General features: G+C 37.0%; 1 protein-coding gene across 6 annotated transcripts in view; it reads left to right on the plus strand.

Moving 5' to 3' along the window:
* The window catches only part of LOC147400388 (peptidyl-prolyl cis-trans isomerase FKBP13, chloroplastic-like), a 40,621-nt gene extending 26,563 nt beyond the window's left edge, over positions 1–14,058 (plus strand). For 3 of the 6 annotated variants that reach the window (XM_086446065.1, XM_086446060.1, XM_086446061.1), the window contains one exon: positions 11,581–11,914. Coding sequence is in view for 4 of the 6 variants with exons in the window: in XM_086446061.1 (XP_086302187.1) it covers positions 11,581–11,645 (65 nt within the window). In the remaining 2 variants the exon portion in view is untranslated. Of the gene's footprint in view, positions 1–11,580; positions 11,915–13,619 lie in introns of those variants that run through there. The other 3 variants (XM_086446062.1, XM_086446063.1, XM_086446067.1) reach the window with 3 other exon arrangements.
* Positions 14,059–23,594: the final 9,536 nt, after the last annotated feature.

The raw sequence follows: 23,594 nt of genomic DNA on the forward strand, positions 1-23,594 counted from the left end.
AATGGCCCCCTTAAGGACTCATTTTCTAATCTTTACGAAGTTTCTTTGAGAAAGAACCAAGTTATCTCTACGTTCAAGAGTTCTGTCAATGGTGTGATTAGTTGGGACTTTGGGTTTAGAAGATCTTTCAATGATTGGGAGGTGGAGATGTTAGGAAGGCTAATTTCTTTGGTGGAAAACAGTTGTGTGCCGAACTTTGAGGAAGATAAGAGGGTGTGGGGAGGCACTCGGGAAGGCGAGTTTACGGTTAAATCGCTGTATGATGTCATTGCTCCAAGGAGTAGTTCGGCATTTCCCCATGCTCTTGTCTAGGGAGGTAAAATTCCTCCTAAAATATCGGTCTTTCTTTGGTTGGCAGCTTTAGGGAGACTAGCTACTTTGGACCAGCTTATTATGAGAGGTTTCATTTCCCCAAATCAAGGTTGCATGTGTAGAGCCCAGGGCGAAACGGCGGATCATTTATTTATTCATTGAAAGGTTGCTTATCACATTTGGTCGCATTTTTTGTCATTATTCGGGTTAGTAGGGTGTTTTCCTTATTCTCTTAAGGCGGTGTTGGATTCTTGGATGGTGTGGGGAGGGTCTTTCTTGTCCTCTAAACGGATTCTATAGTTTTTGACTCCATCTGCAATTTGTTGGGGGATCTGGAAAGATCGTAATCGCTGTATTTTTGACGGGAAGGTTACTATGCTGGAAGGGTTAATCATTTCAATTTTGGAGATCATGAATTCTTGGAGCAAACTTTATAAAGAATTGAAGGGAGTTTACTTTGAAGACTTCGTTGTTCGTTGGGATAGGATCTGTTCGTTGTCAAGTGTTTAGCAAGTTGTTGTGCGCTTTGTTGTTTTGCTTTTTCTTTTTTTTGTATTGTTTTCTTGCTGGTTCCCTGTTTTCTGGGTTGGTCACCTCGACCCCCTTTTTTCTTCTAAATAAAATTATCTTTATTGATCAAAAAAATATCAGCGGCTTGTGGGAAAATTGATCTACTTGTCTATGACTCACCCGGACATTGCCTATGCTGTTAGTGTTGTAAGTTAGTTTATGCACTCGCCTTGAACATCTCATCTTGCTGCTGTTTATCGTATTCTTAGATACCTTAAGGGATGTCCTGGTCGAGGTATTTTATTCAACAATAATGGTCATTTTCGTATTGAGGCATGGACAGATGCAGATTATGCTGGTTCAGTGACTGATAGACGGTCTACTTCTGGGTATTGTACTAAAGTTGGTGGTAACTTGGTAACTTGGCGTAGTAAGAAGCAGGATGTGGTTTCTCGATCGAGTGCTGAGTCAGAATACAGAGCCATGGCACTTGGAGTATGCGAGTTGTTGTGGCTCAAAATCTTACTAGCTGATTTATGTCTTCCTGTGGCGGTCCCCTTCTTACTATATTGCGATAATAAATCAGCTATTAACATAGTTGCAAATCCGGTTCAGCATGATAGAACAAAGCACATAGAAGTTGATTGTCATTTCATTAGAGAAAAGATAGTTTCTGGACAGATTTGTACTCCCTTCGTTCCTACCTCTCAACAACTTGCTGATGTTCTTACTAAAGGTGTTAGTAAAACCTCCTTTGAAGATGTCTTGTTCAAGTTGGGCATTGTTGATATCCACGCACCATCTTGAGGGGGAGTGTTAAATAAGTCTGTAGGGTTATTTTAGTCTTTTCACGTCTTTAGTTATCTTCTGTAATACTTACATAGCCTAATTAGGGCTAATTAATCGAATTACTATTCTCTTTTAATTCTAACTGAGACTTATAGGAGGAAATGTATATGATGCCTCTACTAGGATTTCGACTATCAGGAAAAGAAAAGAAAATGTGTAGTTAAGAAAATCTCTGTATGAATTGAAACAATCTCCCAAAGCATGGTTTGAAAGGTTTAACGGAGCAATGTTGAATATGAAGTACACACAAAGGCTGATCATACTTTGTTTGTTAGGCATAGAGGGGGTGACATCACTGTTCTTATTGTCTATGTAGATGATATTGTTGTGACAGGGAACAATGAAGAAGAAATTAAATGGGTAAAGAAACATTTGGCCAGTGAGTTTGAAATCAAGGACTTGGGACAATTGAAGTATTTTTTGGACATAGAAGTGGCTAGATCTCATGAGGGAATATTCATTTCTTAGAGGAAATATGTGTTAGATCTTCAGGAGACAAGGAAGTTGGGGGCAAAACTAGCAGATACTCCTATATATAGAGCTCAACCATAAAGCTTGGGAAACAAAGTGGTGAGCCCCTACAGGATATTAGTATGTTTCAACACCTGGTTGGATGATTGATTTATCTCTCTCACAAGTCCAGATATTGCATATGCAAGCACACTCCTAACACCCAACACTTAAAAGTTGCACATCGTATATTGAGGTATCTCAAGTCCTCTTCTGGTAGTTATTTAAGAAAAATAGGGCATATGAGGATAGAGTCTTTTACTGATGCAGAGTGGAAGGATCTCTAGATGATAGAAGGTCAACATCAGGATATTGTACTTTTGTGGGTGGTAACTTAGTGATATGGAGTTGCTTGGTCAAGTGCAGAGGCTGAATTCAGGTCTATGGCTCATGGAGTATGTGAAATGTTGTGGATAAAGACTATTATTCAAGAGCTTGGCTTTTCTGTATAAGATTCAATAAGACTGTATTATGATAACAAAGCAGCGATCAGTATTGCTCACAACCCAGCTCAACATGATAGAACAAAACATATAGAAGTTGATCGACATTTTATTAGAGAGAATATTATATCTGGAGTCATGCACGCCATTTGTAAAGACAATAGATCAGCTTGCAGATATCTTTACCAAGGGAGTTAACAATATAAAGCTTCATGGTTTTTTGGGCAAGTTGGGCATGTAGACATTTATGCACCAACTTGAGGGGGACTGTTGAAGGGTAGAATAGTCATTTTGTTAGTCTTATGTAGTTGAAAGTCTTTCTTTTAATGTTTAGGGGTATTTCTGTCTCTTTAGACATTATTAATATAAATAAAACAATTGCTGGAGTCATGTGATTAATTCATGATCTCCGATTTCTCATATTCTTCTTCTCTTTATTCTTTTCTTTACTAAATCTGATTACCTTCAATTGTTTTTTTGCACTGTTTTGTTATATTTTTGCTCTCAAACAGACATGATCACGATTTGGCTGAAAGAAGAAATCGAGATGAGGCTTTTTAAGTTAGACTCTTGTATTTAGAACCTTAGTTAAGGACCTATTTGTGATTCCAAGATGGTTTCTTTCCCAAACCTGACCTTTTTTTGTTAATGATTGTTGTTATACTACAATGCATTTTCTTGAAAATGACACAAAGAGGAAAGATAACTCAAATAGATGCCTAAAGAGGGAAATGATGCCAAACCAATATAATTCACAAAGGAGAAACAATGAATGCCAAAAGAAAATTAGTTGGTTATTAAAGCTCATGAGATTAATGTTCTGATCCGAAAGGAGCTCTCAACTCTTGGAAAATTGAAGACGTTGGAGAGTTCGGTGAGTAGGTGTGATTCAGAGGAGGAAAGAGATGACATGGCGTTGAAGGGTTGCTGAGTCATCAAAAGGAACCATCATGGATTATGGTGTGGCATATATTTGGGTGGCTTGCCTAGAAAATCAAATCAGAATAGGGAAGAAATCGTGCAGGTTGATCCTACAAGGGACGAATTGGTCGAGGAATTTTCTCCTAATAAGGAAGTTGTTTGCAACTTGCCTTCTAAAAAGGTCAATCTAGAGCAAGATCCTAATTTGAGCTAATTGCTTATCTCACTCATTGAGTTCCTTCTCAATCGACTAATAAAAGTCATTTTAAGAAGGTTAACAATTGAATGAGATATTGAGTTGGTCGATTGGTGGATCCCATGGAGGCAAGAGATCCTTAGAGACAACCTAATTCTTTATCAAATTAAGTGAGAAAAATGCAAAAATGGATATGTTTGACTGCTCCGTTGGCAAAGGGAGAAAATGTTGGAAAGTTTGGAATTGATTAATTGGATGATAATTGTGGCCATGGCCCAACATATTTTGATTGTATGCAACAAGATCTATTGAAATCCAATTCACCAATTCAGAACCACTAGGTAAATTGTAAATGATCAAATGATTTTGAACAATGTTGTCATGCTCCTCCCAACAAACCAAACAATTCGGAGGACATAGTTTCAGATAAGAATATGCCACGTAAATTAAATCAGACTCTAAATAGTGTCCAATTATGCAAATGAATGGAAAGAGGAAAAATCTTGGACGCATTTGGGTTCCCCCAACACATGTGATTCAGAGTCTTCAAAAATCAGAGAATTCTTGTTCCTCATGAATTCCACCATCATTTGGAACATCAAAGGCATTTTTAAGACCTTCTTTCAAAGATGTTTGAAGAAGCTTAAAGAAGAATTTAGCCCAATATTTTGTCCTATATGGGCTAGAAGTTTTGGAATGGGCTGATTTTTTGTGAGGATAATCTCTATAATTGGAGATCATCCTCACAAAAAAATAGTACATTCTAAAACTTCTAACCCCAGTTTACAAGTTGAAGAATCGTGGACCGTCAATTTTTGGAGTTAATTTGTAAACCGCTTTTGATGGTGCTAGAAGTTTTGGAATAGGCTGATTTTTTGTGAGGATGATTTCCTCACCATAGAGATCATCCTCACAAAAAATCACCCATTCCGAAACTTCTAGCCCATATAGGACAAAACAAGTTGGCTATATTATTGGCTTTTGAACCTGGCCTTATATATATGGATCAGGATAAAGAACTAACTATTTGGTCAACGTGTTTTGTCCTCTATGGTTAGAAGTTTCGGAATGGACTGATTTTTGGTGAGGATGATCTCTATGATGAGGAGATCATCCTCACCACAAATCAGCCCATTCTGAAACTTCTAACCCTAGTTTACAAGTTGAAAAATCGTGGACTGTCCATTTTTTGTAAATCTCTTTTGATGCGGTTAAAATTTTCGGAATGGGCTGACTTTTGGTGAGGATGATCTCCTCACCATGGAGATCATCATCCTCACCAAAAATCAATCCATTCTGAAACTTCTAACCCATATAGGACAAAACACGTTGGCTCTTGATCCTGCTCCTATATATATATATGTATCAAAAGAAAGGTTATCTAAAATGAGAAGTTTGGAGCTACACGTGTGTTCAGTAATGCAGAGGATGAGAATTGGGGTTCTGTATGGTTCTTTTGGTTTGGGGAAGTTTCTTAGGTTTCTCTTTTCAAAAGTGGATCCCAATTTCTTTTCTCTAACCAAACTTAATAATTATCCTGTTAAGATCTATGCACTTCAGGGGTCTTTTTTGGTTCAGCTAATAAGGGATATGTTGAGCTCCATCACAACAAAGGTCTTAGCTTTAGTTAATTTGGTAATAACGGGGATTTAATTCTCTCCTCAGAAGGGGAAAAATAGGAGGGTTTCAATTTGAATCTGAGACCTATGAAGGATTTTTGTTGTTTTGTTAATGATATGTGATCAATTGATATGAGTTATAGGGGAAACCAATTTTCTTGATGGAACAATAGCCAGACTTTAGCCATGGATCTCGATGTTTAGAAATTCTAAGGTGAAGCATCTTGTTAGACTGTCTTCTACCCATCTTTCTCTTGGAAAAAAAAAAGAATTGCAAAACCTCGATAGTTTCACAGATCAGACTTCCTTAATGTGGTTCTAAAAGCCTAGATGAATAGGGTGGAAGCTACCCCTCTTTGTAGCCTTTTTACTAAACTAGAAAGACTTAAAGTAACAATGAAAGAATTGACGGCGTTCCTTTCCTCAAATAGTTGGTCATGATCCCAACCAATCCATCAGAATTGCCTACTAGCCAAGCAGACTTTCTTAGAACTAAGAAAGATAAAGCATTGTGGAAAGCATAAATCCTGAATCCATTGGCTGAAGGTGGGAGATCAGAAACCAAATTCTTTCATACGATGATGAAATAAAAAACTGCAAAGAATTTGATAAGAAGAATTAGATCTGTGGAGATTTGGCTAGAAGGTAGCAAATGAATGGTGCTTGTACTGTAGAGGAGTTCCAAGATTTTCTTACATAGACGAATCCCTGTCCTAATGATTCTACTTTTGATTTGATTCCAATATTGGTTACTGTTGAGAAAAATTGATCCCCAGTGAGTCCATAGAGGAAAGCCATGGATTAGAATGGTGCTCCGGTTATAGATGACTACACATCTTTCTTTTTTTTTTTTTTTTTTTTCTGTAAAAGCTTGGAAGATTTTCAAATACTATGTGAAAAAATGGCTAAATTTGACGCCAAGGTTCGTCGAATTTTGCTTGGATTTAGCTAAATTCGACGGACCTTGGCATTGAATTTACCCCTTTTTTCATGCAGTGATATAAAGTAGTTGCCATCCAGAATTTCTTCAAGGAAGGTGTTATTCTTAGAGCCATCAATTCCACTTCCATTGTTCTTATTCCGAAAGTAGAGGTACCCAAATCTTTCTCACTTCCATTCTATTAGTCTTTCAAATTTTATTTCTGGATTATGAATTCAAGTCTTGTTTGGGTGGTACAAAGTGCCCTAGGTTTTGTGGAAGGCAAGCTTAAATTATTTAGGGGTCCTATTTTTTTCAGAGTGGATCACAACAGAGAACTATTGGTCTCTGGTTGACATAGTAAAGAAGAAAATGAAGGGGTGGAAGGTGAAATTATTATATGAAGGGGGAGGCTTACTCTTTTGATCATGTATTGGTTTCAATTCTAATATTATTTTTTATTCATCCTTGTTCAGAAATATATCAAATAGAATCGCAGATGCAAATTGCAATTTTTTTCTTGGGGGAGAAGGTGAATATAGGTGGAGAACTCAATTAGTTGGTTGGAGGAAAATCACAAAAATGGTTGGTTAAGGGAGCTTGGGTATTAGAAAACTTGCGGACATCCATAAAGGTCATTGGAGATTTAAGAACGAGGACAATTAATGATTAATTTTCCCCGAAATAAATATGTGAGTGATGGGATTTTATGGAATGCATTGGCAAGAATTGGAGGATCAATTATCTGGTTGGGGATGGATGGCATGTTGCAAGTGACAATGAGGAGATCTAAAGTCCTAATGAGGAATAATAATATTGGGTCCTCTCTTATACAAAATTGGACTGGAGGTGGTCCTATTATTGACCATTTTCCCCTCTTGAAGAATGATGTTCAAGTATCCTAAGTTTTTGAAAATGATTGATGGAATTGTATGAAGATTTGAGAAATATTGGGGCTTGAGAATCTTGGTTAGGCATAGTTGATAGATTGATTTGATAGCCTTCTCCTTGTCTAAATCAGCTTGGAAGGAGATATATGTTCCTAGCTATTATTGTCACGCCTCGAAATCCCAACATGAATCCTTATGATTCATTAGTCAGAATCTCGAGGTGTGAGGTAACCAATCACACAACCTGCTAAAACATTCACAAGTAATAATACTTATGGAAAAGAAAATATACGCAGCGGAATAAACATTTGACTAACATCCATACAAGAGTCTAGAGTAAGCGGAAGAAATCGACAAACACTGATATAAGTCAAAATCCTCAATCTCATAATACATTAGGTTACAAAAATTTCTAAACTAACATGTTTCTTATATACAAGCAAAAACCACTAGGATCCTCTACTAATCCTCAAAGACACGGCGGCGACAAGACATCAATCTGACCCTCTTCAAGGACTTCCTCAAAAGACTCCTCAAAGAACGGCTCCTCAACAGTTGAATAATCTGTAAGGGGAAAGATAGGGTGAGTAATAGGGGAATGTTACTTAGCAGGATGAACGCCGTTCTAACAGTGAGTCATACGTGCCGAGTAATCATTTGAACAATTAAATAATGCAAGTTTTTCATAATGTAATATACGATAAATGTCTAAGCATACTCAGTAAACAGTTACAATAATTTCAATCTATCATTTCTATCATTTAAAGTAACTTATGCATCTTCCAAATAAAAATATCTATCAAATATCACAAAATAAGGAAACGGCGGTGTAGTCGATAAGAGAGTAGAGGAACACGCCGATATAACAGCCTCGGCTATAGCAATTCGTTATTTCAGACTTTCAGTTTGACGTGGAATCCCATCGTTATAATCTGATTTTGTTGCCGGTCTAGCATACCACAGTTGGATGACTATTTATCTGGCTCAGACTGGTCGTTGACCAAGAACCCAATACTGAGTTCAACTAACGGTGAGGTCGACCGTTTGACGATTACAGACTAACAGTGATCACTAACTAGTCCAGGAGACCCCTCGTGTCGAAGCCTATAAAGAGGCAATGCGTGTGAATCCCGCCTACCTCTACACTATACAGAGATCACCTTTACACGCAACGTTAGGGGAAATAAGTAGGAGAAATTTTCGGATATCATAAATTGTAATATGCTCTAAGGTATCCCATATTACCGAAAAGCATATGACATCTAGCGCTATCCTAGATTGACTCGCCGCTTTCGGATACACAGCAACGCGTCGCTCTTTATGGGTTTTCTACGAACCTTTTCTAGTAAACAAAATAGTTTATTTTTGTATAATATATACTAATTTCTTGTATTGAAAATACAAATAAGGTCTGGTAGTGCTCTCCAGTGACAACCATTTGTTATTTCTATCTATCAATCATCCCATCCATCTATCTATCTATCACGTTTTACGTGGCATGACCACTACGTAGAACTAGAGACACTGTCCCAACAATCAGTCGAGGACATACGTTCTCTCTACCCATCCATCAATCAATCAATCATCTAACTTCATACATATCTATCAAAGTATCTTCGCCTTTAAAGTTGTTTGAAATCCATAGAGCATCAACCAATTCCATTCGATGGTTTTGGTTGAGTAAAAGGCTCGGAAAACGTATTGAAACTGTAAGACGTAAAAGTTGGAAATCTGTGAAAATTTGCTTAGTGTTAAAAAAAATGATTTTTCAAAGTTGTCGAAATTGAAAAGCCCTCGACAACATGAAAAACACCATAAAATTTTTATTACTTAATTCAAAGGAACGCTTAAGATATCGCGTTTTGAAAATCAGGAAAAAACGTCGAATTTTACGTTTTGTTTTTGAAATAAAAAATCACATTTTGATACGATGAGATTTAGATCTTAAAATCATTCTCAACGTTTCGAAATGGAGAGTAAAACCTTAACTTCATTAAAAAACTTAAAGTAATTGAAATTACTTCAATGTTTTTAATGAAATAAAAGTATGAAATGGGTATACATACTATATGGAAGCAAATAAAAATTGGAATTAAACTCAACATTTGGATTTATTTATTTTTCGAATTGCTAATTTTTTTTGTCGAAACTTGACAAATATCGATACAAACCTTATACTACTCATAAAATGCATAAAATATATCAAATAAATCAAATGAACTAAAATAAATAAAAAATAACCATGCAAACATGATCTAATACGTTCAAATATGTATAAATGTGATGAAATAATTGATCTATCGAAGATCGCATAGATTTTCTATGATATTATTGCATAACTAGAAGGTAAAAGGGAAGGCAACCTACATTGAGCTATATTCGATGGTTGAATGAAGTTTAAGATCACCTTCGGCCAATCTTTAAATTTTTTCTTCCGACGAAAATAGAATTTCTTTGCGTCCACGCGTAGTCCTTGACGACGTGCACGACTTTCCTTCTTGCGGCAAAGCTTGAATCGTTCTAGTTCGGTGTAGATCTGAGTTGCAAATTTTGAGGGAAAAATGATGAGTTTTGTTTGGAGAGGAGAATAAGAAAAAAAATCAGATTTTTCTAATAGAATTCAGATATTTGTAACTTAAGTGGGACGTAAGCGTCATTTCGGGAGTTGTTTTTCCCGAATGCCGATTTAGATAATCTTATACTCTATTTCATGTTATTTTTCGATAAGAATCTAATGGTATGATCAGATTTCTCAAATTATATCTCTAAAGTGTCGTTTACTTATTTGGTAAATATCTAAAGCGAAACTCGAGAATTTTGTAACTGTTCCGTCCAAACTCGAATTCGAGCGTGCTTATAGGGTAAAATATGTTTTTCGATCATTTTGAATTCAATGGCAAAGTCAAATTTCGTTAAAAATAGACATAACAAAATCTGAGTATTTTACCTTAAGTCCCTCTGTTAGAATTTCTCCAAATTTTACTATTTTATTTTCTCGAGATACTAATTAGAATTTGGGGTATTACAATTATAAAAAGAATTTGAGTGGAATTTGAATTCTAAAATCCCAACTAAAATTATGGTGTTCAGTTGGAAGTTTTTCAATAAAGCGTGCCAAGTTGATGAATTCAGAAAGAAGAGATGGATCCAATTAGCATCCAGATGCCCAATATGTTGTCAATAGGAGGATACATTACTTGTTCATGGAATGCTAGAAACATATGAGTTAAGTTCAACTCCAACTTTACATGAGATGGGAAGAAGCAAAGGCCCCTTGTAGAATCAATTATTAAGAGATGGGCCAACAGCAAGAGGAAGTCCCACACTGTGAAGCTTCAGCCCACATTCCACGATCTTTGTAAATAAAGAGTGTTCTTTCAGGCTCGTGGAACTTACAATTCTATCATGGATCAAAGAATTTGATTTAGTGATTTCTCCGAATAGAGCCATGAATGAGGAGATCTTCACGTTTTGGTCTAAACCATGGCCATGCAGTGTTGCTAAATTGGTATAAACTCAGAGTGTTGAATTAAGTTAAATGTAGATGGATTGGGCTTGGGAAATCTAGGTATTGATGGAGGTGGATGCGTTGTTAATTAGGTATGAGAATGGAAATTCATTACTTGGCTTTAGCTTGTGTCTTAGGAGAACTTCCAATAATTAGGCAGAGTTTAGAGCACTATTGTAAGACTGAAGCTTATTCAATCCTACTCATTATAAGTTAATAGCTATCAAAACTGATTCTTTGTTACCGAAATGTCCCTCAAGGTGCTGTATTCCTCCGGTGGTGGATCATTTGATGAGTGGTGGACCATTGGATGAGGGAAATAATGGACACTGGGTCATCTATCAGCTCATCAATCGCACACATTTAGGGAAGGCAATATGAAAGCTGATGCTCTTTCTTCCTTGGCCTCAAGAAGAAAAGAAGATTATATCGGAGATTCCATGGGTCTTCCAAATTTCAGATCATTCCACGTGTAAACTAAGTGGTACTTTATATGAGATCATTCCCTGGATATTACGGCAAACAAATTTTTTTTTTTTTTTTTTTCTGTTTTCTAGCAAAAAAGACTACATAACTTGGTAGAGATTCTAAGCAAAAGGTACATTTCAACTAACTACGTATCTTTGGTAGGGTTTCTAAGCAAACGGTACATTTTGAGTTGACTTGGCCGAATTACATCTTTGATTCGTCGAGCTGCTTCAAACGAGTTTTGGGGCCAAATCAACCTGAAATCTAATTGATTTGAGTCTACTTAGTTGACTTTCGAGTTGGCTTGTTAATTTTTAAACTATGGTATGTAGGGTACCTGTCATTAGATTGCATATATGCTGTGCCTGTAAACGGAAGTACATTGAACTCCTGAGATGGTTCTCACGCACTACCTCTCCCTTTCCCTTGGTGCAGGTTCTTGCATCATTCCTCCAGATTCAGTTCTCTTGTTTGATGTGGAGTTCATTGGCAAAGCATGAGAATTGGCTTACTTCAACTTCTCCTAAGATCCATGTAACCGAAGGTCTTGGCTTTCTGCCATACCTTTAATACCATTAAAATGAGCGAGGGTGAGTATCCTTGATGCAAATCCATATCAATTATTTATTTATTTATTTTTTAATTACAAAAATTATGTTGCATTACGTTAATTGACACCACGTTATAAAGGTAGATCATCTATTTGAAATTTCTAAATCAATCTCTTAAATGAATTATAAAGATAATTTTAACCTTATGTAAACACTAATTTTTGTATCTCATGTTATAATGTACATGCCATTCACTAGTTATATTTTAGTAAGAGCTGAAGGATGAGTGATGATCGGGTATGCAAGGAAAAAAGCTAATGAATTAGAGCAAGTAATTTTTTAAGAACGCCGTTCAGAGTACAGAGAGTTTGGTTGTAGTAAAACATGAGAAAACCCAAGCATTTCAACTCCATAATCTTACTATTAGGAAGCCTGAGCGTCTATCCCACTTTTATGAATGAAAAATCCTCCTTTAATCTCTCATAAAGGAAAATCTCATTTTTAAACCTATATGTTTTAAGAAATTGAAATCGAAATTTAATACCTTGTTTCAGCCAATTTGGTTATGGTAAAAACATGAGAAAACCAAAACAGTTCTATTCTACCATCTTACTATTACGAAGCCTGAGTTTCTATCCCACTCTTTTGAATAAAAATCTCTCATAAGGGAAAATCTTATATGTAAATCCTATATGTTTTAAGATATTGATTTTTAGACTAACAATTTATTATCTTCTTATTTTGTCACATTTAAGCACAAACTTCTAAGTCAACCCTCTTATGGTGACAAAACTATAACTAGGTATTGCGTGGCTGAGTATAAACTTGGAAGTCTTATGTATACTATGCTATGTAGTAAGCCAGATATTTGTCATGAAGTGGGAGTGATGAGCCGTTTTTATAATTGACTAGGTGTCGCACATTGGACCGTAGTAAAGCATGTTCTGAAGTACTTGAAAATGACTAGAGATTATGTGCTAGTTGTGCATCAACATTTTCAAATTATGAGGTGCAACATTAGTTAGCACAAAATGAAGCAGAAAAGCATTGTGGATTTCACCACTAAGGCGGAATATATCACAGTCCCAAAAGCTGTGAAGAAGGTTGTTTGGTTGAGGAGGTATTTACTAGAGTTGGAACCTTTCCTTCAAAACAGAAGGATATCACTTTCTATTGTGACAATGGTACGGTAGATTTGAGCAAATAAAGGAGGGGTCATACAAGATGAAATATGTTGAATAAAAGTATCATTTGATTTGTGGGATAGCTCATCGATGTGATATTATTGTTCAAAAGTTCGATTTTAGAAGAATTAGTTGACCTTATGACTAAGGCCTTGTCTGATAGGGACTTCACCTTGCATTTAGACGCTATGAGAATCAAGCCTGTATTTAAGGTTGTCAAAAAAGCCCGGCCCTGCCCAACCTGACTCTAGGCCCGACTTGGAGTTCTTTGGGCATGGACCCTATCCCTGCAATCATGACTCGGCTCAAATAATCTTTGACACAAGCCCGACTAGGCCCCTGGCAGACAATTTGAGAAGTAGGACTAGAGGAACATTTCAATTTCATGTTTTCTATTAGTTGTGTACATAGAAGTTCTCATTATTTTTTATATAAAACAATACATTGTTTTGCAAATAATAGACATTAGTGAAATATGTCTCACTGTGAACTCCAAGTATCTCAGCAGGAAAAAAAAAAAAAAGGAAGCTACAGTTATGCCTTCATGTAGATATGACTCTTGTTCTATAGTAAATGATCAATCTATCTTACTTTGCTTCGTTTATTAAGTTAACCGATGTACTCTGGAGAGTGCTAATATTATAGCTTCTGAAAAATAAAGAATCGAATATAATTGCTGCATCTGCACCATCATTTGTAGTATTAAGTACAACCAATAATCCTCGAGATGTCTTTGCAGTACATATAGGTTGCTCTTCTTGGCTTTGACATCCATGGATTGTGCAGTTTATATTCTCTGGTTAATACTAGTATTGAATTGCTGTCCATGCAAGGAAGTTTCATGGAGTGAACATCTTGGATCGGTGCATTGGCACCCATTGTACTGATAAAAAAAGAATTATAGGTTGTATTTTACCATTTTGGGGTCTTGTAACTGCAAGTTGGCAACTGAACCATTTTCTGGTTTGTTCTTCATTTCCTGCCATATGAAGGACAAAAGCTAAAATCAAGATATAGCTCTCTTTTTAAGATTCTTTTGTAGATTTCCATGCTTAGTGCATTTTCTGCTAGTTTTGATTAATTGGAAAATCTGGACACTCGGACCATATGATGGATGTATTAGAACTCTTAAACTACAAAAGCGTAATGTGATCTAATTGGCAAAGGAGATGTAAAGAAGTTTGAACTGTTACTGGTTTGTCAATTTGCACAATTCAAATTCCCGTTCGGTTCATGGTTTGCCACTAACTGAAACTGTGGGGGGTCGTTTTGCGAATGTAGCGAGTCCTCCATCCAAAAGAATAAAATTAGGACTAACAAAAAAAAAAAAAAACGATTACGTATTTATAGGTTATATTCAAAAGAGTATTAGTACCTGTAGATTTCTTGTGTACAAATCCAACAATATCTTAGTTGAAGTAAACATGATAATTGAATCTAGATAAGCAAAGCTCTAGAAACATATTTTCCAGGGAAAATCGATTCTTTCATTGTTTTGTTGGATTTTTCCATGAAAAATGTAGATCCACCCTTGTCTAAAAATCCAATAAAGTACGGATTTTATTTTCCTATAGAATAGGTGGCAAAATGAAATCCATCCCCAAATTCCACTACCAACAAAATCCTATTCACCTTTCTTCATTTCCCACCACCACTAATACCATCATCATCACAATAATCGTCACCACCACCACCACCACCACCACCACCACCACAATCACAGGCAAACCTTCGTTGAAGACCTCAATCATCGTCGACCACCCCCCAATGTTTTTTTTTCTTTCTCCTCCTTCATCCCCTTCTCTTTTTCTTCCCACCCCTACCTCTCTCTCCTCATTAAATTAATAAGAAGAGGGGGTGAAGGAGAGAGAGAGGTAGGGGAAGCATAAGAAGAAGGGGCGGAGGTGGAAGAAGAATAACTAATAAAATGTGGAGAGGGGTGAAGGCAAGAAAATGTGGAGGGGGGGTTGACAACAGTGACGGTGATGGGTGGTGGGGGTTGTTAGGGAAGAAGGAGGAAGTTAGGATTTTGATTTGGGGTGGATTTCATACTCCCGTTGGTACAAGTGGGAAAATGAAATTCAGCCCTCGCTAGATTTTTTAATGAGAATGGAAATCCATTTTCCATGAAAAAATCCAATAAAAGTTATGAAAAATGAAATGGTTTTCTAACCCATTTATCATACCACTAGTTAGTAAAATCTTTCTTTATATTTTTTTCACCTAAACCAAAGTATTAAAGTACCAAAAATACCTCTTTGTCAGAACGTTTAACATACTTGAAGTTTTCATCAATGGTGGTGATCCATATCAACGATTTGTAACGTGAATGATGAATGGAGAATGATATACCCTCATAAGTTGATTTAAGTGAAAGTTTTGATATATTATTGTTGTATGGTGCCATGGTCTCACATCATTCAGTGATTAAAATAGACACAAATCTGTCCAAAAAGAGAAGTACAAACCAGAAAATTGAAGAAGAAGGCACAAGAGGGAAATAAATCAGAAGAAAAGAAGGCAAGAAATGACTTGACAACATCCATTCGCTTAAATAGCCAATGACCTTAGTGTTTTCTCCTTTTTTGTGATTAAGTTAGTTTTGTAACTTCATTCTTTTTTGTAACAGATTCCCCTATGATTCTATAAATAGGGGAGTTCTGTAGATATTCAGAGGGGATTTTTGGTGGAGAAAAACCAAGGGGAAATTCTGTTAAATTTTATTTCAAGCTATTCTTAGTATATCATCTTGGATTTTCGCTCTATTTTGGTGAATGATCTGTTTTAGGTTTCTATTTTGTAATTTATTTCCCTTTGTAAATTAACGGATCAAAAGTCACACAACTTGTTTTTAGTTTCTTTTCTTTGATGTTTCATAAGATAGAATCATAATCACCTCATCACTTGAGAGGGTAGATTTGGAACCATCATCCTTCTGATGGGAACAAGGGAAAAGAACTCAAGCTCTTGCTTGATTCTCTTTCTCTTTGCCTTCTTCTCGGTCCTTTGTGGTTTTGGTTGCTTTGGTTGGTTGAAAAAGTAGTACCCCAAAGTTGGGAGTTGAGACTCCCAACTAAAGAGATGGAAATTGAGAAAGAACTGCCCCATGACCAAACATCACCTCGCTGTTTTGAGGGGAGGGCAAAGAAAGGGAGAACGATTACGACGACTTGTACCAATAAATGTAGAACAAAGAAAAACATATTCATAATTTTGAAGATTTATAAGTAAATTTTGATCTAGGCAGATATTTGATCATTGTTAGATAGTTTATTGGATGGATCTTTACTAAATATCTAAAAATCATATATTATAATAGCAAAATAGATGTTGGAATCAAAAGTTATGGCAGTTTTAATAGTAGCAAGCTAGTTGTAGAAGTTGAAGCAGTAAGTCCACTGTTTCTGCTATAGGAAGCAACGATATATATTTTTTTTTTTGGGAGGGGGGGGGGGGGGTTAGTTTTAGAGTGGGGTTGGGGGATAAAATTAGGTTTTTGGAGGATAGGTGATGCGACAAGTCGTTTCTATCATTTTAATACCAGTATTTGTATTCTTGCTGTTTAAAGAAGAACTGCTCAGTGAAGGATTGTATAGTTAGAAATGGAAGTACTCTCTCTTGGGATTTGAGATTCAGGAGGAACTTCAATGATTGGGAGATTACAAAGGTTTCGTTTCTTCTTGTTCTTCTGAACTCTTTCCAATTTAGGGAGAATAAACAGGACAGGAGCGTTTGGTTCAAGGCTAAAGACAAGACTTTTTTGGTTTACTCTTTTAAGTGCTTGCTTCCCTCATTTGAAGTTGCTTTCTCTATCTCCATTGTTTAGCATGCACTTATCCCGTCTAAAGTTTCCTTCTTTGCGTGGCTTGCGTCCTTAGGGAGAATTCTTACATTAGATAATCTTATTTCCTGGGGTTGGATAACTCAGAACCTTTTCCCATTGTGTATTTGTAATGGAGAATCGGTGAGTCACATCTTAATTCATTATTCTTTCCCTTGGATTATTTGGATGTCCTTCATGTCTTGGTTTCAGTTGGATTGGGTCATGCCTCACTCTTTTTTTTCTCTTTTGGAAGGTTGGACCTTTAATATATTTTCTCATAAAAAAAGACATCTTTGGGCTATCTTGCCATTTGTCATAACTTAGGGTCTTTGAAAGGAGAGGAACTATCGGGTATTCCAGGGTAAGGAAAGTTCTTCTCATGCAGTACTGTTGGAGATTTTGGGGCTCCTTTACCTTTGGTCTAAGCTTAGCAAGGATTTTGAGAGTGTGTCCTTCAAAGATTTTGTTTTTAGATGGGATACTATGTGTAATTCTTAGTTCTTGTTTTTGCCCTTAGGCTTGTTTGATCGTTTTTTCTTTCTTTGTCTGTCAGGGGGCCATCTCAACCTTCTTTCATTCCTCTTTTCTTATCTATAAAATTTGTTATACCAAAAAAAAAAAAAAAAAAAAAGTCAAACAAACAAACGTAGCAAGCTAATTTCTTTCCTAAAATTTCATAGTTTATAATTTATGCTTTTTTGAATATCTCACAAAATATGTACAATTTTATATTGATAATTAACTAGATACCTAAATCTAAATTTTTGGCAATCTTAGAAGCGACAAGCTCCCAACTTTTAAAATCCAAAAAAGCAACAAGCTTGTCACTTTGTTATTTTTCAAGCAATGAACTCTTTGTTCCAAAAGTTGGAAAAAAAAAAAAAAACGAACTCATCATTTCACTAATGTTTCAATTATCGAGTTCGCCGCTTTAAATTAAAAGGTAGGGTTTAAAATGGGACAGATTTTAGCTGGCTTGGTTCTTCAAGTATATCTGAATTAAAATATGGTTTTGATATGGGTTGATGTCCCTTGACTAGAGTCGAATCCAAGTCAGATATGGATCCATCCCTATATCCACCAATATCCAAATGATATATTTCTTTGTGAGTTGTATTTTATATTTTTCAAGTAATCTTTTATCAACCAACAATGGTTGAGTGTAGTGGACAAGTCTTCTCTTTTATATCGTAGACATCTTGAGTTCAAGTCTTCATTTGGTTGCATTTTTGTAATTTTATTTGAAATAACTTTGAATGATTTGACATTATTTGATTCGAATAAATTAATTCTGTCAGATCGGATCTGTATTTAATGAACATAAAATGGTTCGGATATGATTTTAGCTATTAGGATTCGAGTCGAACCTGACCCATTTTAAGCCATATTAAAAGGAGAATGAGCTCGTTGCTTGAAAGCATAGTCACCAAGTAGAAGTACAAGTTTAAAATGACAAGAAAAAACTTTGGAAAAAACGGGGAAAGAAAGGAGACAAAATCAGAAATATATATATATATATGGGGGCAGTTCAAGGGCCATATGAGAAAACATATGAAAAACTTTCGTTTTTCAAAATAAGAGTTAGAGGTTTTGGATTGAGTTGATTTTTTTGCAAGGATGGTCACTATGATGAAAAGATCATCCTCACAAAAAATCAGCTCAATCAGAAACTTCTAAATCCATCAAAAGTGATTTACAAATTAGTGATAAAAATTGGTAAAAAATCGACGGTCCACATTCTAAATCACTTTTAATGGGGTTAGAGGTTTCAGATTGGGCTGATTTTTTTTGGATGATCTTCCCATCATAGAGATCATCCTCACAAAAAATCAGCTCAATCCAAAATTTCTAACCCATATTTTAAAATTTTATTAAAAACGAAAGTTTTTACATATGTTTTCTCATATGGCCCTTGAACCTGACCCTATATATATATATATATTTCTGATTTTTTAAAAGGTTAAAAAAAAACATGTTTAAATGAAAAGGTTGTGTTTAAAACATTAAAGCGCTTTTCATTTTTTTTTTGTGTGTGAAGAAGTCGAGTTTTTATTTTTTTATTTTTATTATTTTAATCGTTAGAGGTTTGAACCGTGTTTTAAATGAGATTTTTTTATTATAAAAAATGGAGTTTTTGGTTACTATAAAGGGAAATAACTGCACAGTCACCTAGAGCATACACATGTCTAGGCTGGTTAAGTGGCACCATACGCAAATTAACATATGGGACGCTACCCAGTGAAAGAGCATGCCAAAGCAGAGAGCGCTTGGCATGGTTAGAGGGGGTAACACAACACTGAACAAGACCTGATCTGCCAAGCAGGGCATACCCGGTCAAAGAATACCTGTAATCTTAATACGCGCATATCAAGCCCAAAGATCTCAAAGGAGATCTTCCCAATATAGCATATCCAATCTCAAAGATCCCCATTCTATTTATGGTCTTGGGCATCAGGGGATTCGTCGGGATCACCTCCCGTGAGAAGGGAAAACCCTGATTCAGAGGAAGGATCTATAAATAACATAATATGCATAGATTTAGGGATCTTTTGGCCGATTGAGAGTATAATCGATTTTTATCCATTACTTCTTTGCTACTCTAACTTGAGCGTCGGAGAGTTTTTAACAAGTACCATGCTGGTGCCAACAAGGAGGTGGAAGGAGATATTTTAGACCTATAAGGCAGAGTCCATCTGCATCGTTCACCGAAATCTGACCCCATAAGTCTGGTGCTATCCGTGGGAACCCAGGAACATAATTGATTTCAATTGAAATAATGGGAAGATCCACTAGAATAACCGAAGTCAATGCACCTTTACTCGCGACACCAGTTGCAGATGCTCACCTTTTGGCAATGCTAGAAATCATGAGGTAGCAGCAAGAGGAGATGTAGAAAAAAATAGATAACTTGGCTGAATAGAATCGAAATCTAAGTCAGCGTCTTGAAAATCAGCAGCAAGTGAAGTAAGATCTCCCACCGCGAGATCCTCAGCCTCTTGTTGAAGATGACTGCGCCTCAAATGCAAAAGGTAGCTTAGAACCGTGGATTTTGACTAGAGAGGAAAAAATGGTGGCTGCCACGGCTACTACTCGAGTGGAGCCCGAAGTGGGCTTAACTCGAGAGGAGATTAGAAAGATGATCCAAAAAGAAAAACAGACGATAAAGAGTGTAGATATTGGCACGGTGGTAGTGCAAGTTGTTAGGGGAATTAGAAATCGCCCTTTACAATGGAGATCTTGGCTGAAAAAATCCCAAAAAGGTTTGTGCCACCATGTTTTACCCCTTATTCTGGGACGAAGGACCCAGTAGAGCATTTATTCCACTTCCGACAGATGCTTACACTGTAGGAGGGGAATGAGGCTTTGATGTGCAGATTGTTCCCTACTAGTTTGTAGGGAAACGTATTGACTTGGTTCCATAAGTTACTGTATGGATTAGTAGCTTCTTTTGAGGAGCTTTGTATTACTTTTGTAATGCGTTACATAGACAACAGGAAGAGTAGTGAAGATATGGATGCTCTACTCAGTATGAGAATACAATTTGGGGAAAGCCTCCGAAAATTTACAAGGAGATTCAGGAAAGAGGCAATGCCCTGGAAAGTTGTGATAAGAGAACAACAATGGTGGTGTTCAAGAACTCTTTGCCATCTGGCTCAGGGTTATATAGGTCTCTTTCGAAGAGGAGACCAAAAACACTAAGTGAGCTATTCGAAAGAGTAGAAAAATATATTAGATTGGAAGATGATCCTCGGAATTCAGTCGGGAAACATATACACAATGGCGAAGCCTAGCAAGCAGCAACAACCACAATAGTAGAGTAGGAAGAGACCGCTCAAGTAGGATAGAGAACAGAGGAAAGATGGGACATATTTCTCTATGCCTCCTAGTGAAATTCTACCCTTCATCGTAAACAAGCCTTACTTCAAGTGGCCAGTACTACTTCCTCATGATCAGATAAAGCGAGATGAACTATATTTCGAGTATCACAGGGTGCGAGCCCATACCACCAACAGATGCTAAGCCTTAAGAAGATTTCTATAGAGGTTGACAGAGTAGGGTAGACTAAGAGATCTGCCTAGAAGACAGAGAGAGAATCTTTCTTGAGATAAGGATCATAGGCCTGATCAGCCACCTGTTGAAGGGTAGGATAGAAGAGCAGTAGTTATTCACGTTGTCCTAAAGCAAGAATCTAGAAGGGCAGACCTGAATAAGACTGACGAGAGAGCCAAAAAGTGACGAGCAGAACAACTTGCTCATGTCTATATGACGAGGAGTTGGCCCACAGAATAGATGGAGCCCTATGGATAGTAGAACCGTGGCCTTCATGGAAAAAGACTTGGAGGTGGTGGCTAGGCCATATTATGACGTGTTGGTGGTAACCCTCCAAGTAGGCAGTTTTACTCTCAAGAGGGTACAGATCGATAATGGCAGCTCAGTCGATATCTTATACACCTCAACTTTTTTGAAGATGGGTCTCAACAGAAGTGTGCTCACCCAAGCAGGAACTCCTTTAATTGGGTTTATGGGAGGACAAGCCAATCATGGGGAGAAATAATTTTTCCTGTGTAGGCGGGACCGATAACTTTGATGACTAGATTTATGGTCGTGGAAGTGAGTTCCCCTTACAACTTTATATATTGGGAAAATGGTGGACCCATCAGATGAGGGCTGTATCTTCCACGTATTACCAGGTCCTGAGGTTACTAACATTGCAAGGGATGTGGGACATCCAAGAGAACTAGGTCTGCACAATGGGTAAGGAAGAACTTTTTGAGGACAATATTCAGCAATAACAGTTACAATAGGGGGAAACAAAGCTCGGTGAGCCCCTATGGAGAACATCCATATAGTGGATGTAGGGGAAGGAATGCAGATTGGAGCAGGGGTAGAATTAGGACCATAAGAGTTGGAAGAGCTGATAGATTGTCTGAGAAGGAACATGGGCATTTTTGCTTGGTCTATTGAAGAAATATCGGGGATCAGCTCCGAAATGATTTGCCATCACTTAAGTATGGAGCCAACTATGAAGCCAGTAAAGTAGAAACCAAGAAGATTAACACCTCATTTCAGAGAAGTAATAAATAAAGATGTGAACAAGCTGATCATAGCAGGGTTTATCAGGGAAGTGCAGTTCCTTGACTGGATAGCTAATATAGTGGCAGTACTAAAAAGGAATTGGAAGGTTAGAGTTTGTATCAACTTTATAAACCTAAATAAGGCTTGTCCTAAGGATAACTTTCCTATGCCGAGGATTGACCAGTTAGTAGATGCTACTCCAGGCCACGAATGGCTATCCTTCATGGATGGATAATTTGGCTACAATCAGATTTAGCTCAGTTGAGTAGACCAAGAGAAAACATCATTTATCACCGAGCAAGGGCTTTACTGCTACAAAGTAATACTCTTTGGATTGAAGAATGCATGAACAATTTATCAAATGTTAGTAATGGAGCTTTTTAGAGAACTGTTGAGGAAGACAACGGAAGTCTATATTGACGACTTGTTGGTGAAGAGCAAGAAAAAATTATACACATAGCTAACTTGGAGAAGGTCTTCTCTCGTATGAGAAAGGTTGGAATGAAGCTTAATCCAGAAAAATGCACTTTTGCATTAATTTCAAGAAATTTCTTAGGCTACTTGGTTACGAAGAGAGGGCTAGAGGCTAACCCAGACCAGATCAGAGCACTACTAGAGATGCCCTCACCAAAAATGCAGAAATAAGTTCAGAAGTTGGTAGGAAGGGTCGTAGCTCTAAACAGGTTCATATCCAGGTCTTCGGATAAATACAGGCCTCTATACCAGTTACTGCGAAAGAACACCAAGTTCGAGTGGACAAAGGAATGCGAGCAAGGTTTAACAAAGTTGAAGAAGTATTGGGGATGACCACCAATACTCTCCAAACCAGAAGTTGGGGAGGAACTTGGGCTAAACCTAGTTATTTATGAGTGCGTACTCAACTCATTCTTGGTCAGAGTAGGGACATCGATTGAGCAATTGATCTACTTCCTGAGCAAGACCTTCATCGATGAAAATGAGACTAGCTTTAGTCTACATAGCTTTATGGCTGAGACCGTATTTCCAAGTAAACCGAGTATAGGTCATCACAGAGTACCCTTTGAAGTCTATCATAGGAAAGACGAAAGGACTAGGTAGAATGTCGAAGTGGGTTTTATAGCTAGTAGAATTTAAGCTTGAATACAAGCCTAAAGTCTCGCTGAAGGGCCAAATTGTGGTTGAAAAAAAAGATTTATTGATAAAAGAGTTGGAAAATGTGGAAGAAGGGCAAGAGATAAGCAACCATCCAAGATGGAAAGTCTATGTGGATGGGTCTTCAAATCTGAATGGATTAGAAATAGGGGTGGTATTTATTACTTGTGACAGTTCTAGGATAGAAAAGACAGTTAGATTGGGATTCAGAGCATCAAACAACAAAACGAAATATGTGACAATGCTCTTCGGCCTCAATTCATTGGTAAGGCTGGGGGTAATAGAGACTATAGTCTACAGTAACTCATAGCTAGTAGTTAACCATGTCAATGGAAAGTTTGAGGCACGAGATCCTAGGATGCAACTCTATTTGGGAAAAATCAGATTTGCCATGTTTCAAACTGGGAAAGTGAAAATAGAGCACATACCAAGAGCATACAATAGACATGCAGATGTTCTAACCTTTATAGCCTCAATGCTGACATGACAGGATAAGAGAGAATTACCACTAGGCTACCAGGAAAGACCTGCAATAGATAAATTAGAGTTGGTCAGTGCGGTAGCTATGGTTGGGGATCAAGGGTGGATGACCCCAATCTTCATCTTCCTACAAGTAGGATGGGTGCCTGATGATCCAAAGGAGGCAAGACGTGTGAAGAGTAGGGCAGAGAGATACAAGATCCT

Source organism: Akebia trifoliata, chromosome 6, assembly GCF_017979445.1.
Source record: "Akebia trifoliata isolate Shusen 1 chromosome 6, ASM1797944v1, whole genome shotgun sequence".
Lineage (NCBI taxonomy): Eukaryota > Viridiplantae > Streptophyta > Magnoliopsida > Ranunculales > Lardizabalaceae > Akebia > Akebia trifoliata.